This window comes from Solenopsis invicta, chromosome 12 (genome assembly GCF_016802725.1).
Source record: "Solenopsis invicta isolate M01_SB chromosome 12, UNIL_Sinv_3.0, whole genome shotgun sequence".
Lineage (NCBI taxonomy): Eukaryota > Metazoa > Arthropoda > Insecta > Hymenoptera > Formicidae > Solenopsis > Solenopsis invicta.
The window spans coordinates 185,073-198,741 of record NC_052675.1 but is presented as its reverse complement, the minus strand read 5'-3'; the positions used below and the strand labels follow the sequence as shown (position 1 = coordinate 198,741).

General features: G+C 31.2%; 1 protein-coding gene and 1 non-coding gene across 4 annotated transcripts; one reads left to right on the top strand and one right to left on the bottom strand.

Moving 5' to 3' along the window:
- Nucleotides 1–2,206: 2,206 nt before the first annotated feature.
- LOC105201054 lies at nt 2,207–9,620 on the bottom strand. Of its 3 annotated transcripts, XR_005576038.1 has the most exons (11): nt 9,070–9,615; nt 8,850–8,969; nt 8,139–8,256; nt 7,739–8,000; nt 6,264–6,389; nt 5,983–6,073; nt 5,762–5,898; nt 5,548–5,680; nt 3,108–3,244; nt 2,894–3,026; nt 2,207–2,820 (listed from the first exon to the last, which is right to left on the bottom strand). It is a non-coding gene; the product is annotated as an odorant receptor 13a (transcript). The 3 variants fall into 3 exon arrangements; XR_005576040.1 differs by lacking the exons at nt 5,548–5,680; nt 5,762–5,898; nt 5,983–6,073; ... (3 more) ...; nt 8,850–8,969; nt 9,070–9,615 and adding exons at nt 3,402–3,492; nt 3,583–3,702; nt 3,785–4,046; ... (1 more) ...; nt 4,443–4,562; nt 4,630–5,422; XR_005576039.1 differs by lacking the exons at nt 2,207–2,820; nt 2,894–3,026; nt 3,108–3,244 and adding an exon at nt 5,212–5,475 and having other exon boundaries at nt 9,070–9,620.
- A 1,404-nt stretch (nt 9,621–11,024) lies between these two features.
- LOC120359260 lies at nt 11,025–12,885 on the top strand. Its single transcript, XM_039456112.1, has 2 exons — nt 11,025–11,475; nt 11,755–12,885. The coding sequence occupies exons 1-2, from the start codon at nt 11,411–11,413 to the stop codon at nt 12,329–12,331; spliced, it is 642 nt and encodes a 213-aa protein (XP_039312046.1). The 5' UTR covers nt 11,025–11,410; the 3' UTR covers nt 12,332–12,885.
- The last annotated feature ends 784 nt before the right edge of the window (nt 12,886–13,669 follow it).

Sequence of the window (13,669 nt, the reverse complement as noted above, 5' to 3'; positions counted from 1 at the left end):
TTATCTACTGGTATACACGGTATTGATTTTCCAGGTAATCTAAAACAGAAAAATAAAAAGTTTTATTTTATACATATGTAGTTTCAATTTGATGAACAAAAACTAAAAAAAATTGTTGCGGAAGTTATTAATTTTCAAATCAAAACTAAGGTACCCGAGCCAAATAAGGCCCACCTAACTTATTCTATGTTTTATAAATTCTATTTACAAAGATATTGAAATAAACTAAGTGAGAATAAAATATTTATTTCAACCATTCGCCAAAATAAAATTATCTTTTATATAAAACATTTTTAAATAAATAAAAAAGAAATGTTTTTAAGCTCTGAAATTGGGCCATATTAAATTCTTGTGCTTTTAATAAGACCCAAATTAAAAATAAATTGAAAATAACAAAGGAATTATTTTCCAACTCACTATTAAAATGATTATTAATTATAAATATGAAATTTTTTAAGATCTATTTTCCTGTAAAACATCATAATTATTTTCAATTTTGTCTATAACTGATATTTTAACTTTAAGAAATTCTGACTATTTTAATGCAATCTTAGCTTATGGAAAGTTAGCGTCATTGAAAATTGTTATTCTCTGCTGCAAGCCACATACATAAGGGCTATAACAATAAATGTATAAGTGGGCCTTATTTAATAATGCATTATTTGTAAAAAATTATACTTATTTCAAAAAATCGATATATATATATATATATATATATATATATATATATTTGTTTTTTTTCTATAGTTACAAAGTTGAATAATATTATAATGTGTTGTAATAAATCATAAAATAATGTATACTTATTAAATTTACAACAAATTTTTATAAAAACGGCTGATTTACCTACTTTGTTATAAGCTTTTATTGCACTGAATAAACGTGTTGGTACCGATATTAATTTCCTTGTCCCTCTTTATCTACTTCCTATGACATATCTTTTAAGCATATATTTCAAACATAAAGAGCGTTTTTAAATGATAAATTTAAAAGTCGGCCTTATTTAGTACTAGTCCTTATTCGGCTCAAAATTATAGATTTTACTATCAAAATTTGTCCATATTTATTATGTAATAAAATAATATGTAACTTAATTATCAATATTCTGGTTCATCAAACGATAAAGTAATATTTACTGAATATGCAAACCAAGTAAAAAGAAATCGTTTCAATAGTTACAAAAATATCATGCACACTATTTACAAAAATACTGTTTCGAGAAAACAGTGTTTAAAGTTTTAAGTTTAGTTTATAAACGTATATCAAGTATATAGTTTATAAACATAAAAAGTATATCAAGTACTTACATAATTTTTCTGTTACTCAGCTATTCCAGGGCCATACAGTAGTTCTTCCTCTTCTTCGTAGAAGACGTTTTGAGCCATTTGTTTGCTTCTACGCTTTGTCTGAGCTTTTTTTGTAGCCTCGAGGCTTCGTCGCGTTGATCTTTCAAACCGGTATTGATCTCGCTCTTCAAAATATATTTTGGCTTTTTTTTCTATAACTATTCCTATTGTTGTCATAGTTTTAAGGACAGCCTTAAAAACCTTCATTAAAAATTTCGATTGCTAAATAAGCTGCAATTATTTGGAAGATCAATATTGGGCACAGTAGATGCAGTAGATAAAGAACTTTGCGCACTGTGATATTCAATATAACTTCTCTATTTATAATTAAAATTTAACAAAAAAAAAACTGTACGTTCTTAAAACATGGTGCAAATTTCAAATTAATTAAATAGTTAATTTCTGAAAAAAAATTCCTAAATTCTACTACGTTTTTTAACCAAAAAAAACTGAATTCTCTCTTTAAGACCGACTCATAACTTCGGAAGTTTTACAAATTTCAAAATGAAATTTTCTGGAGATATTCTTGCGATGTTAAACTAAAATATTTCGTTATAAAAAATTGATGTTTTTTTATCTGAAAAACCAAATTTCCCTTTAAAATAATTTAATATTATTTATGGAAATTACATCTATGTTAATAGTAGTAAACTTTTTTCAAGTAAATTAGACTTAAATTTTGAAATTAAAATGATGCAATCCAACTAGATACTTATTTTATTTAAAAACATATGGAGATAAAGAATGAATATATGTATAGAAAAATAAAAATGTATTGTTTTGCATCCATATATCGATTAAGTATGATGACATTATCTTTTATCTTTTTTATTCTTTCTTTCTAGGAACTTTGACGAGAGAACGTTTAACGTAGACTTTATTGTATATAATTTTATTCTAAGCAAGTGACAACAAAGAATTCGTTTACATATTTAAGTTAATCATCTTTGACGAATTAAATATCACTTACTACACAAACTACTTTAGACAGAGCTAGCAGATAATCGTAAGAGAAAAACAATTTTATCTCACATCTGTTTTTGTGACGTAACAACTAATGAATGTAACTTGAGTGTGCCTTGTTAATTATAAATATATCCGTGTAACTATGTTACAGTTTTTCTAAATTATTAAACCTATTTCTAACTAAAACGATTATTATATATATTCTTATTTTTACATAACACAAAACATTTTGGAGTTACGAATATTTTTTTACGTTGCAACTTTTGCTTCGATTTCAAATACTACAAATACAAATACACAGAGGAGGCAAGCAAAAAATTTGCTACAATTGTTTCAATATGTTACTTACATGCAAATAGGTAATAAACTTGCTTGATGTTACTTAAAAATTATGATCCTTGCCGATATAGAGTCTGGATGCCAGAAGTCTGATATTTGGACACTGATCGTTGCTTAATTATTCCAAAGACGAGAGGACGGTGAAGTATGACATTGAAGTTTGCATGATCTTAAAACACGTTATGTGTAACATGTAAACTATTATTTTAACAATAACAATGTACGTGTATTATAATCTTTACCATCGTAAAGTTTTCCATTGAGAAAATGTAAATCTTGCTAGCGCTTAAGAAAATAGGTTGAAGACTCTTTTGCATCACAAACAGAAGCATTTTTTGTGACTTGGGCGGTGTTTCGTACCAAAGACTATTATAGCTGCAACGTTTGAGAGTGAGATACATGCGTTAATTAAATTTCATATATAAAGTAATCATCACAAATTTATTTGTCTCTTACATTTTATCACGGGTTTGAAGACTGTGATCTATTAATTTTTGTCCTTCAAAACTGAGGCAAAATAGATGGACCAATTGGCCAACGACATACATCACATACCTTATGAGTTGTAAAATGTCGGCCTGCTGCTGCGTGACCTTCAAAATATGAAAAGTATATTTTAATTCATCGCGGTTTATGTACTTAATATCATTTTAAAAAGTATTTGTAGATTATCTGCAATCTCACAAATCTTCAATACACATATGTTCGATAGAAGCTCGAAATGAAAATAAAAATATAGCAATAACATACTTGTAACAATGTAATACTGATCATTACTGTATTTAGCGCTAGTTGTATAGTCAGGGTTAACGAAAACGTATCTCCGATCAATTGGGCGAATCTGTGATAACAGTGAGAGATACAATAACAATACCAATTGTGAAATATCTCTTTCTCTCCCTCTACATGGATGGGACAGAGCAGGACTCACTTTAAAGCTTTTCGGTGCGTATACACAGAGAATGCAATGTGTTTGCGCAGGTACGCGTCACTTGTATGAGAATGTAAAATTTTCATAGCATCATTATATATTATTTGCTCGAACCGAAATCTGCAAATACGAGTATTCACAATGATTCATTAATTTTGTTAATAACAAGACACTAAAGACACTATGCTGTTTTTGTTCTTACCCGACAAGTGTGAAAATACTGCAGACATGTTCAATGTAAATCAAGAGCATGCAATCGTGGGAGACTATCACAGTCACAGCAATTTCCCAGGCCATCATGGCATGCGTGTAAATATAAAAGAAATATTTTCTCTCGTCAATAAAGTAATACCCTGGATAAACTGGCAGTATAGGACGAGATTCGTTGAGAGGTGAAACAACATCCAACACTTGTGGTACGAGGGACATGGATACGAATACATACACGCCGAAATAGTAATACACTGCAATGCACACAGATGAAGCGTTTGACCAACGATAGATAAATAATTTTGTGACCAAAACAGCTCAACGTGAAGATGCATGGTTTATTCTTACACGAATATCCCAAAGAATATCTCCTGCCGTTGCTGGCATACTTTTTTAGAATTTCATATTCTTCTGGTGTTTCCAATTCGTCCCAGTCGACGAATAACTGATCAATGAGAACTTTCATCTAAGAGTCCAACGATTAATAGTAAATCTTTAAATTCTTCATTGTCTAATACGTTCTACATACAATACGACACAAATATATACACACGCACGCGCGTATAATAACATTATGATTTAAATTATATATTTTCTCTCAGGCATAATACAAACGCCACGGGCCACAAAAAATGAATAAGTTTACATACTTTACATCTGTTAAAGTAACATGTATACAGCTTCACCAACGTAATGGTTGTCAACAAATAGGCCGACATGGTTTGTAAGATACATTGCAAATTTCCGTCGCATGTAACAAATTTAGCTATCTAAACATTTAAATATTAAAACTCTCGCTAAACTCTCTTTTCTTTTCTCAAGAAAATTAACAATTACCTGTGGAATAATCATAGATAATGTACTCAAAGTCATCAAGATCAAACAAAATAATCTCGTTACTGGTTTCTGATAAGGCCACTGTCCACACAACAATGATAGTTTCTTAACGAGACTGTAATAATGATTCCAGTTGGTATTCATAGTTTTAGTCACAGGTAATCTTTCGTCTCTGACTTTGTCTAGGTAACTCACACATTTCAGATTTTTATTTCACCTAAAGTTCAAGACTATTCTTTTATGAAATTAAGAGAGATTATAAGAGAGTTTAAGATCTTCTCCTGGCAGGTCATATATAATGCAAATGCTGTATTCTAGTGCCACAACTGCGTTTTTCCACACTTATCGCGCTACGACATTTTCTCGAAACATGACGCGTAGTCCACGTACGCATACGATAGTAGAATTTATTCCTTTGACATTAAATGTAACGTGAGTAGAAAGAGAGAGAGAGAAAGAGAGAGATGCACAAAGTCTCATTGACAGACGTATCATTTAGCAAATTCTCTCCGAATGAAACTTATCGATCGGTATAGAGTGTCTTTTTTCTCACGGGGCAATTCCGGAAGCAACCTCTTGATATTCGAAGCAAGTAAGATCTATGTTTAACAATGATACTCTTACCTTTACTACAACTTGATATATACTAGTTATGTAATTTATAAACGTTACATATATGATTAACAAAAGTATATTTTTATATATTATAGTAAACGTGTTGCAATGACACACACGCATATTGTTTTCGATCGCTTTTGTTGTCGTTGCTCAATTGCTGGATACAGGAAGTATAAGCTATTGAAAGGACGCAAATACTGTAAAGTATGACATTGAGGTTTGCAGAACCTTTAAAGCAAGGACATCATTAAAAAAGTGTTGGAAAAAAAGCTTTGAAACAATATAATATTTGCTTCATACCGATGTGAAACTTTGTAAGGAGAAAATGTAAATTTTGCCAGCGCTTAAAAAACTCGGGTGAAGACTTTTCATCATCACCAGCATGATCATCTTTTGTAATCTCGTGGATGCTTTGTACCAGCAGCTGCTGTACCTACGACATTTTCTAGATGCAGAATTATTCAAAATAATGTTATGTAATTGAGTATATCTAGATTACATTTTTGTTACGTACATCTTATCGCGTATCTGAAGGCTGTGATCTATCAACCTTTGTCCTTCGAAGCTAAGAAAGAACAAATGAATCAATTGACCACCGACATAAAACACGTACCTTGTTGCTTCCAAGTTATCGCTAGTTTTCTCCGTAATCTACAGGACGAAAAATTGTTTTTAATAGTTGAATTTTGTGCAGAGTCAATAAGCGTCGAGTTTTATATAAATTATTGGACGTACTTGTAGCAAAGTAATGCTCATCCCTATCGTTGCTATAAATATCTGCATAGCTAAAGGTATGGTAAACGTATCTTCGAGCAATTGCGCGAGTCTGTGACAAACGATAAATGAAATTTTCTCTATCCAAGAGTTTCGTTTGTACATTTATCCATTTACATGCATCCATGCAAGTGAGTTACATGAGTTATGTTTCATCTTGCACTATTCTCTCCCTCTCTTTCTCTCTTTCTCTCTCTCAAAGAAGAAAATTTTATCTCTTTTTCACTATTCAGTGCACTTACTCTAATGCTTCTCGATGTTTACGTACGAGGAACGCTACTCTCTTGAAATCTGTCGCGTCAGGGTTTATCGATGGTGTACTTTTCATTTTATTTCTACAATCTTGAAATAAATGTTTGTAGTGAAATCTGTAAATAGTTTGGACGATATGAGCTTTATAAAATTTCAAGTACATTTTACGAGATGAACGTGTAATTTCAGAACGCGTTATACATATGTTGGCGCGCTATTGCGTCATCATTCAATCCTCATTATTTAAGAGGGAAAGGTCATGTAAAAATCAATTTTTATTATTGCATATATACGTACTAAAACATTTCAAGAATTCAAATTTCAAGTCTTCATATTGGAAATCGACATATTAACGATCCTACAGACAAGTTCATTAAACCAAGAGAAAAATTATGATTAAAATTAAAAAATTTTTTCTTCACATACCTGTATATTTTTTTAAGTTAAAGTGAAAATACTTTTGAGAAAAATAAAAATTTATTTGATTTCAAGAAATGACGGTGTTAGCTTTTACTAAAGTAAATAAATTATTTGTTTAAATTATTTATTTAATTGAAATACATAACTTTTTAATTCAAAGAAATACTGATGGAATTATAAGAAATAATTTTCTTGTTTTTTATTTAAAAATATATTTCTTTCATTTAAAAAAAGATTTTCGTTGCCCAGCTAAATTATTTCTTTGATTTTAATAAAAAGAAATAACCAAGAAATTTTTTTACATCAAAGAAACTTTTGTTTGACCGTATAACAATGCACAAATTTGTTTTATACAAACAAATTTTCTTTGATTCGAAGAATCTTTTCTTTGGGTGCACGTCCAATAGATAGTTACGCGCGTTTTAAACTTTAAACGTGTTTTTCTCAAAACTACATTTTTCGAAATAGCGTGCAATATAACTTAAAAAATATTCGATTAATATAGCTGAGACGATGCATGTTTATTTTTCATTAAATTCTCCACCGCAACTACCTATAAAACTTGCAAGAATAACTCTCCAAACTATATTTTCACATGATAAAAATGAAAATTTTATGCGAAAATTTGACATTTTTTTTAAAACTGCGTAGAATTTTTATTTTTGTACTTTTTACTATCGAATTTAGGTTTTTCTGGTGTGTAATTTTATTAAAAAGACAGATTCGTTTGATTTTTTTATTTTAAGATGAGATAAAAATGCTACATTGCACGCCATTTGACCTCTTCAAAAAGCAGGATTTGGAGAGCGAGCATCATTATGCCGCTGTATTTGAACTAATTTGGTTTAACAAATTTTTTCTACATCTACAAATTATAAGAAATATGTGAGAAAAGTTATGAACAGTTTATTAAAAGTCTTGTGCCGCAAAAAAAATCATGAAAATCAGCTTTCTTTCGGCTGATTACATGACCTTCCCCCCTTAATGAATAATAAAAATAGAATGATGCAATAACATATGTGTGCGCGATAATTATTCTCCTTACCCAGTTATAGCAAACTTGCTGCAAACATGTTCGACATACGTTACAAACAAGCAGTCGTGGGAAATTATACCAACTATAACAATTTGCCAGGCCACGACGGAATGCCAGAATATTTCAAAGAAATATTCTCGCATATCGACAAAATAGTATCCTCGATATGGCGGTAATATAGGCCGGGACTCGTTGAGAGGTGATACAATATCGAGGATATGCGGTATAAGAGACATGGACGTAAACGTAATCATCGCTGCAGAGAAGTATACTGCAATGTACGATATTAGCAAGATACGTTATATTAATTATGATCTCGAAAATAGAAACAATTACGACTGAGATATAAATAGATCGGTCGATTAAATTCGGACGATCTATAACTTATCTCGTCTCGATCTCGTCTCACCGAAATATATCAAGGAGAATCGTCTACTGTTTGCGGCGTACGACTTCATAATTTCATATTCTTCGTAAGTATTTAATTCTTTCCAATCGCAGAACAAGTGTCGAGTGAGGTCTTTAATCTGGCATCGATCGATAATCTTATAATATATTTTATAAAGATCTTACGGGTCGCAATCAATAATACTGCCGGTACCAACAAAGACTGCTAATATTATTGATCGTGTGTCATTATTTGCTAATATTGATGCATGGATTGATGCAGAATTGAAGAATATTGACAATGACTACCAAATTTTTAGATTTTCGTGTTTCAGTATCACTGTATGCGTGTGCGTGCATGCGTGCGATAGGGTTAAAGATTGGGACATAGAGTGTGAAGAGAATGCAATATTTACATCAATTTACAGTTCTACAAATGAATGGATCATGACACGAGATAGAAATAATCTCATCAGCTTGTAGAAATATTAATTGATGTAAATAATTGTCGATATTACTAATTCAATATTATTGATACTAATCAGTATTATTCCATGTTTCTATTATAGTTTTCCTTACAAAATTTACAAATTAAAAATCTTTAATTAATTGTTTTTTGTTGACAGTTTTAGTTAATTTGCAATCGTCATCTTTAATCAGATATATTTTGGAAAATTTAATCGTGAAACGTGTATATGTATATATGTATATGTGTATGTTATATAAAACGTACTGTATCAACGTTGAATTGAAAGGTGTACATCTTTATTAAAATCACGATACAGAGTAAATAGGCTGTCATTGCCTGGAAGGTGCAATGCAAGTTTTTCTTGCACATAAATTGATACGCTATCTGAGAGTGAAATATCACAAGCATTAAAATTTTTCCAACAGAAAAACACTTCTTTCATTTGTCATACGTGCGACGAGTGATAATAACCATTGACAATTACCTGCGGTATCAGGAGAGTTAACAAGACTATAGTTAACAAGGCCATACGAAATACTCTTGTCCTAGACTCTAGATACGGCCACATGCCAGTGAGAGATGATATTTTATAAACGATATCATAATAATGGCTGGAAACAGCCATAACTTCCATGACTTTCAGAGATATTCTGCGCGCGCGTTGGCCGGTCGTCAATCAACTCGCTTTACAAACTTGCTTCTCGCTTCCGTTGGCTTCCACGTAAGACTGCCGTGCCGTGCCGTACGATCAACTGTCAAACGTTTCATATGACTCAGTTGTCCCTCATATCGCTTTGCCAAGTAATGTCGCATTTCCCTGCAATAATCGACACACGTGTACACAGCATGTGGTTAGAGCAGGTAGGGCATGCATTTATTCCCTTGACACTAATTGCAGTATAGGAATAAAGTAGAGAGGGATGGTTGCTCGATTGACTGCAATGTGGTTGCAATGTCCACGCAGCGTGTTGATAATGCTGACTTTTCAAGTTTCTTCCGCTCCGCTCTACTCCGCTTCCGCCACGTACGCAAAAAATAATAATATGATAAAATTGATATTTTTTGTTGGTATAGATTGCCGTAGCTATAACAGCTGCATCTCTTGTCAGTTATCCCACGCACGAAAGAAATACCATTTTTCGAGATTCTCGACAAACTTGAGTATGGTGCAGGCGATTTCCAAGTAATATAATATAAATATCTTTGCTTCGTGTCTCTGGCAAAAATAATAAACTTTATAAAGCGTTCACAACCGTTTGTTAAGGGTTTTTTAAGAGTTTATATGCTTTCAAACTTTGTAAGGTAAGAACGCTTACAAAACACTGTTGGATTAGAACGCTTTTAAACCCTTAACAAACGTTATAAGGTTTGATGAAAGTTTTGCAACGTTCAAGCAACGCTTTTTAGAATACGCTAGTAAACATTGAAAAAACTTTGTATAGAGAATTTGCTGCTCCACATTTAAACGTTTAGTAAACGCTTTTCCAAACGCCGTTTACTAAACGTTTTCCTTCGTTCAAGTAACGCTTATTTAATAAATCTCTTCCTAATTTTTATTTACATGAGAGGTTAATGTAAAAGAGAAAGTTCATTTTCTCCCGAAATTAAATAATATTTTCTTTAAAATAATTAACGCTAGTCTCTAATGCTAGCTTTTTCATTTTTTACATTTTTATTGAAACTATTATAAATTTAAAATTGTTTATAAATAAGAAATAAAAAATATTATAAATTACACATTAAAAGTTTATAAATTAATTTATTATAAATCAATTTACAATACATTTGAGGTTAATCATCCTGATAACAACTAAAAGGTAGTCCAAACATATAAATATGATTAAATAAATTTATTTCAATACATATATGGTTCTTTGATGAGTGACAGTTTAATACACATTATTTTGTAATTTTTTTAAATTTTGAGTATGTATCTTAGAGCCACGTTATCGTTTTGAATTAATAAACATTTAGAACATTTAGTTACTTTTACAAGAAGTAAAATTTGCCCAAATGCTGATAGGCAATGTATTTTATTTTCACAACTTTTCCATCTCTTATTCTTTCTTAAGAGATGAAAAAGTAAGAATCATTGTTTTTTTTGTCAGCATATTGGGAGAAAGTATATCTCATTCCATACTGTTAGATATATGGTATTCTTCAATTTCATTATTTTTTAATATACACTGATAAATGAAATTTAAATTCTCTGTAACCAGAAAAAACTATTATGTATATACATGAGATTTCACTTTATAACAACTTAAAAATTATAAGTATTGAAATTTAACTTTTAAACACGTAAGTGGGTCTGAGAGACCCCATATGATGTTTTGAACACTTGCTGTGTAAAGACGGAATGAGATAGGAAGTTCAAACCAGGGGGTAAAAAAAGTTTAAAATCTCCTTTTTCGATTGATATAGTTGATCAACTTTTTTGGTCAACTAAAATTGGAACGGCACGGCAGTAAAATTTTGTTAGGGTCAATGCAACCCATATAATGTGTGAGTGAAACTTTTTGTGAGTAATTTTATAAAATTAATCTGATAAAATCCTATAAAAATTTCCCGGACAAAACGTGTTTGAATAGGTCTTTTAACTATATTACTCGCATATACTCTGTCTAAAGTTAAAATACTATATAGTGCAGTAGAGAAGAGATTTTTTAAGCGCGTTCTGCGGACGAGTCTAATACGCAGCGCTGTGAAGAAAGGGAGCTTCTAGGCTGGGCCTACGCGCAGTGCTGTGGAGTGGGAGAAGTCCCCCAAGTTTTGTACGATCTCGAAAGACGTGCAAAATTTTACACTCAGTAACTGAGAATCATATGACGATAAAGACGTGCTGTGCATTTCGGAAAGAGAGCTGTTGTTATTTTGGAAATTTATTACGGTATGTACATAATCTAATATATCGTATATGTGCTTGAGTACAAACGTGTGCATGCATGCGTCCGTGTGCATGCGTACATGCGTGTGCACACATGCGTATATGTGCACGCATAATGTACATACGTGCGTATGTGTGCATGCATGCGTACGTGCGTGCGTGTATGTGCATGCATACGTATGTGCGTGCGAGCGTGTGCATACGTGTACGCGGGTATGTATGTATGTATATGAAAAATTATTCTCGTGTAGTAATTTTAATGGTTTTTTTCCTTTAAAACAGCAAAATGGAATTGCGATCACGAAAATCGTCAGAAGTAGTAAATATACTTTTGAAATCCGCTGAAGAAAATTTTGACAATATAGATAATTTGAGCGACAAAGGAGAAGACTATTTAGAAAAACACTGCTCAACAGTGTCCGAGGAAGAAGCTGAATCTGACATAAATGACTCAGGACAAATTATTGATCCAGATGAGAGGCAGCGTAAAAAGAAGGGACGTTCATGTAAATATTTACGCGCATCTAATTTTAAATGGTTGTTTAACGCACCAGAATCTCGAGGTAGATCAATTAAAACAGAATTTGACACTATAAAAGCTAAAGCAAAAAGTGCTGCAAAATCCGTTTCAATACTGCTCGAAACCTGGTCTCTTCTTTTATCAGATGATATTTTAAATAAAATTATTTTACACACGAACATAGAAATCGAATGGCATCGATATAAATTACTAACTGAAAATAAATTCATACCATCTTATTACAACCATATGACTTTAATGGAGTTTAAAGCTTTTATAGACTTATTGTGTTGTGCTGGATTCAATAAATTAAATTATACGAATATTCGACGTTTATGATTTCCGTTTTCAATGCCGTTATTTAATGCAACGATGTCAGAAAACAGATTCACATTTTTATTAATTTGTCTCCGATTTGATGATAAAGAAACGCGCGCACAGCGTTAAAAAACTGACAATTTTTCTCGCATGAGAGAAATATGGGATGGCTTTATTGCGAACTGTATAAAATATTATGAACCTAGCAATACTTGCACTGTAGACGAACAGTTGCTCAATTTTCGCGGCCGATGTTGTTTTCATATGTATATTCCAAGTAAGCTAGATAAATATGGTTTAAAAATTATATCTTTAAATGACACAAAAATATTTTATATGATTAATGCGATTCCATATGTAGGAACTGTAAGGGATAAGGATCCAATGGAATCAATACCAACTTATTATGTTCGACAAATTTGTGAGCCTATTTATAATAGCAATCGTAATATAACATGTGATAATTGGTTCACATCTGTACTTCTCGTTGATAAAATGAAAAAAGATTATAATATTACGATTGTAGGAATAAAAAAAAAAAAAAAAAAAACGAGAGATTCCGAATCCGTTCAAAACAATTCCTAAAGAAGGCAACAGTCAATTTGCTTATCATGATGGTAAAACTTTAGTATCCTATAATCAAAAAGAAAAATTGTTTTACTATCGTCTTTTCACAAATGTGGAAAAATTGATGAAGCGTCAAGAAAGCCAGAAATAGTTTTGTTTTATAATAAAACAAAAAGGGGTACAGATGTGTTTGATCAATTAATGCATGAATACAGTACTTGTCGTAGAACTAAAAGATGGCCTATGCGTTATTTTTACGGAATTTTAGATCAGTCTGTAATTAATGCCTTCATTTTATATACTTTTAATCTAGCAAATAAGGAAAAGCGATATATATTTATAGAACAATTAAGTTTATCATTAATTAAACCATTTTTAACAATAAGGTTGACAACAACGTTGCGTTTACGCATTCGACTTTTTATAGAATCAATTCTATCTATAGATATTCTGGAAGACGATAACCCGCGGAATTATCTACGCAATAATATTATGGAAATTTGAAAAAGATGTGCGTTTTGTCTGTATTTAATTCATAGAAAAACACAACATAAATGTTTAAGATGTCATTCACCCGTGTGAGTAGAACACACAGCCAGAATATGCTACATCCTATAAGTTAGCGGAACAAAGTGAGCAGAATCAATTTGAACTAATTTTTTTAATTGTTGCTCATTTGTTGCTAAAAAGATGCCAAAAAAAATTTTTTTGCTCTATTAATTTTTTTTTTAAATAATGTTCAGCTAAAGGAAATTTAAGTTAGCGGGACAATACTCCTATATTGTAAAAATT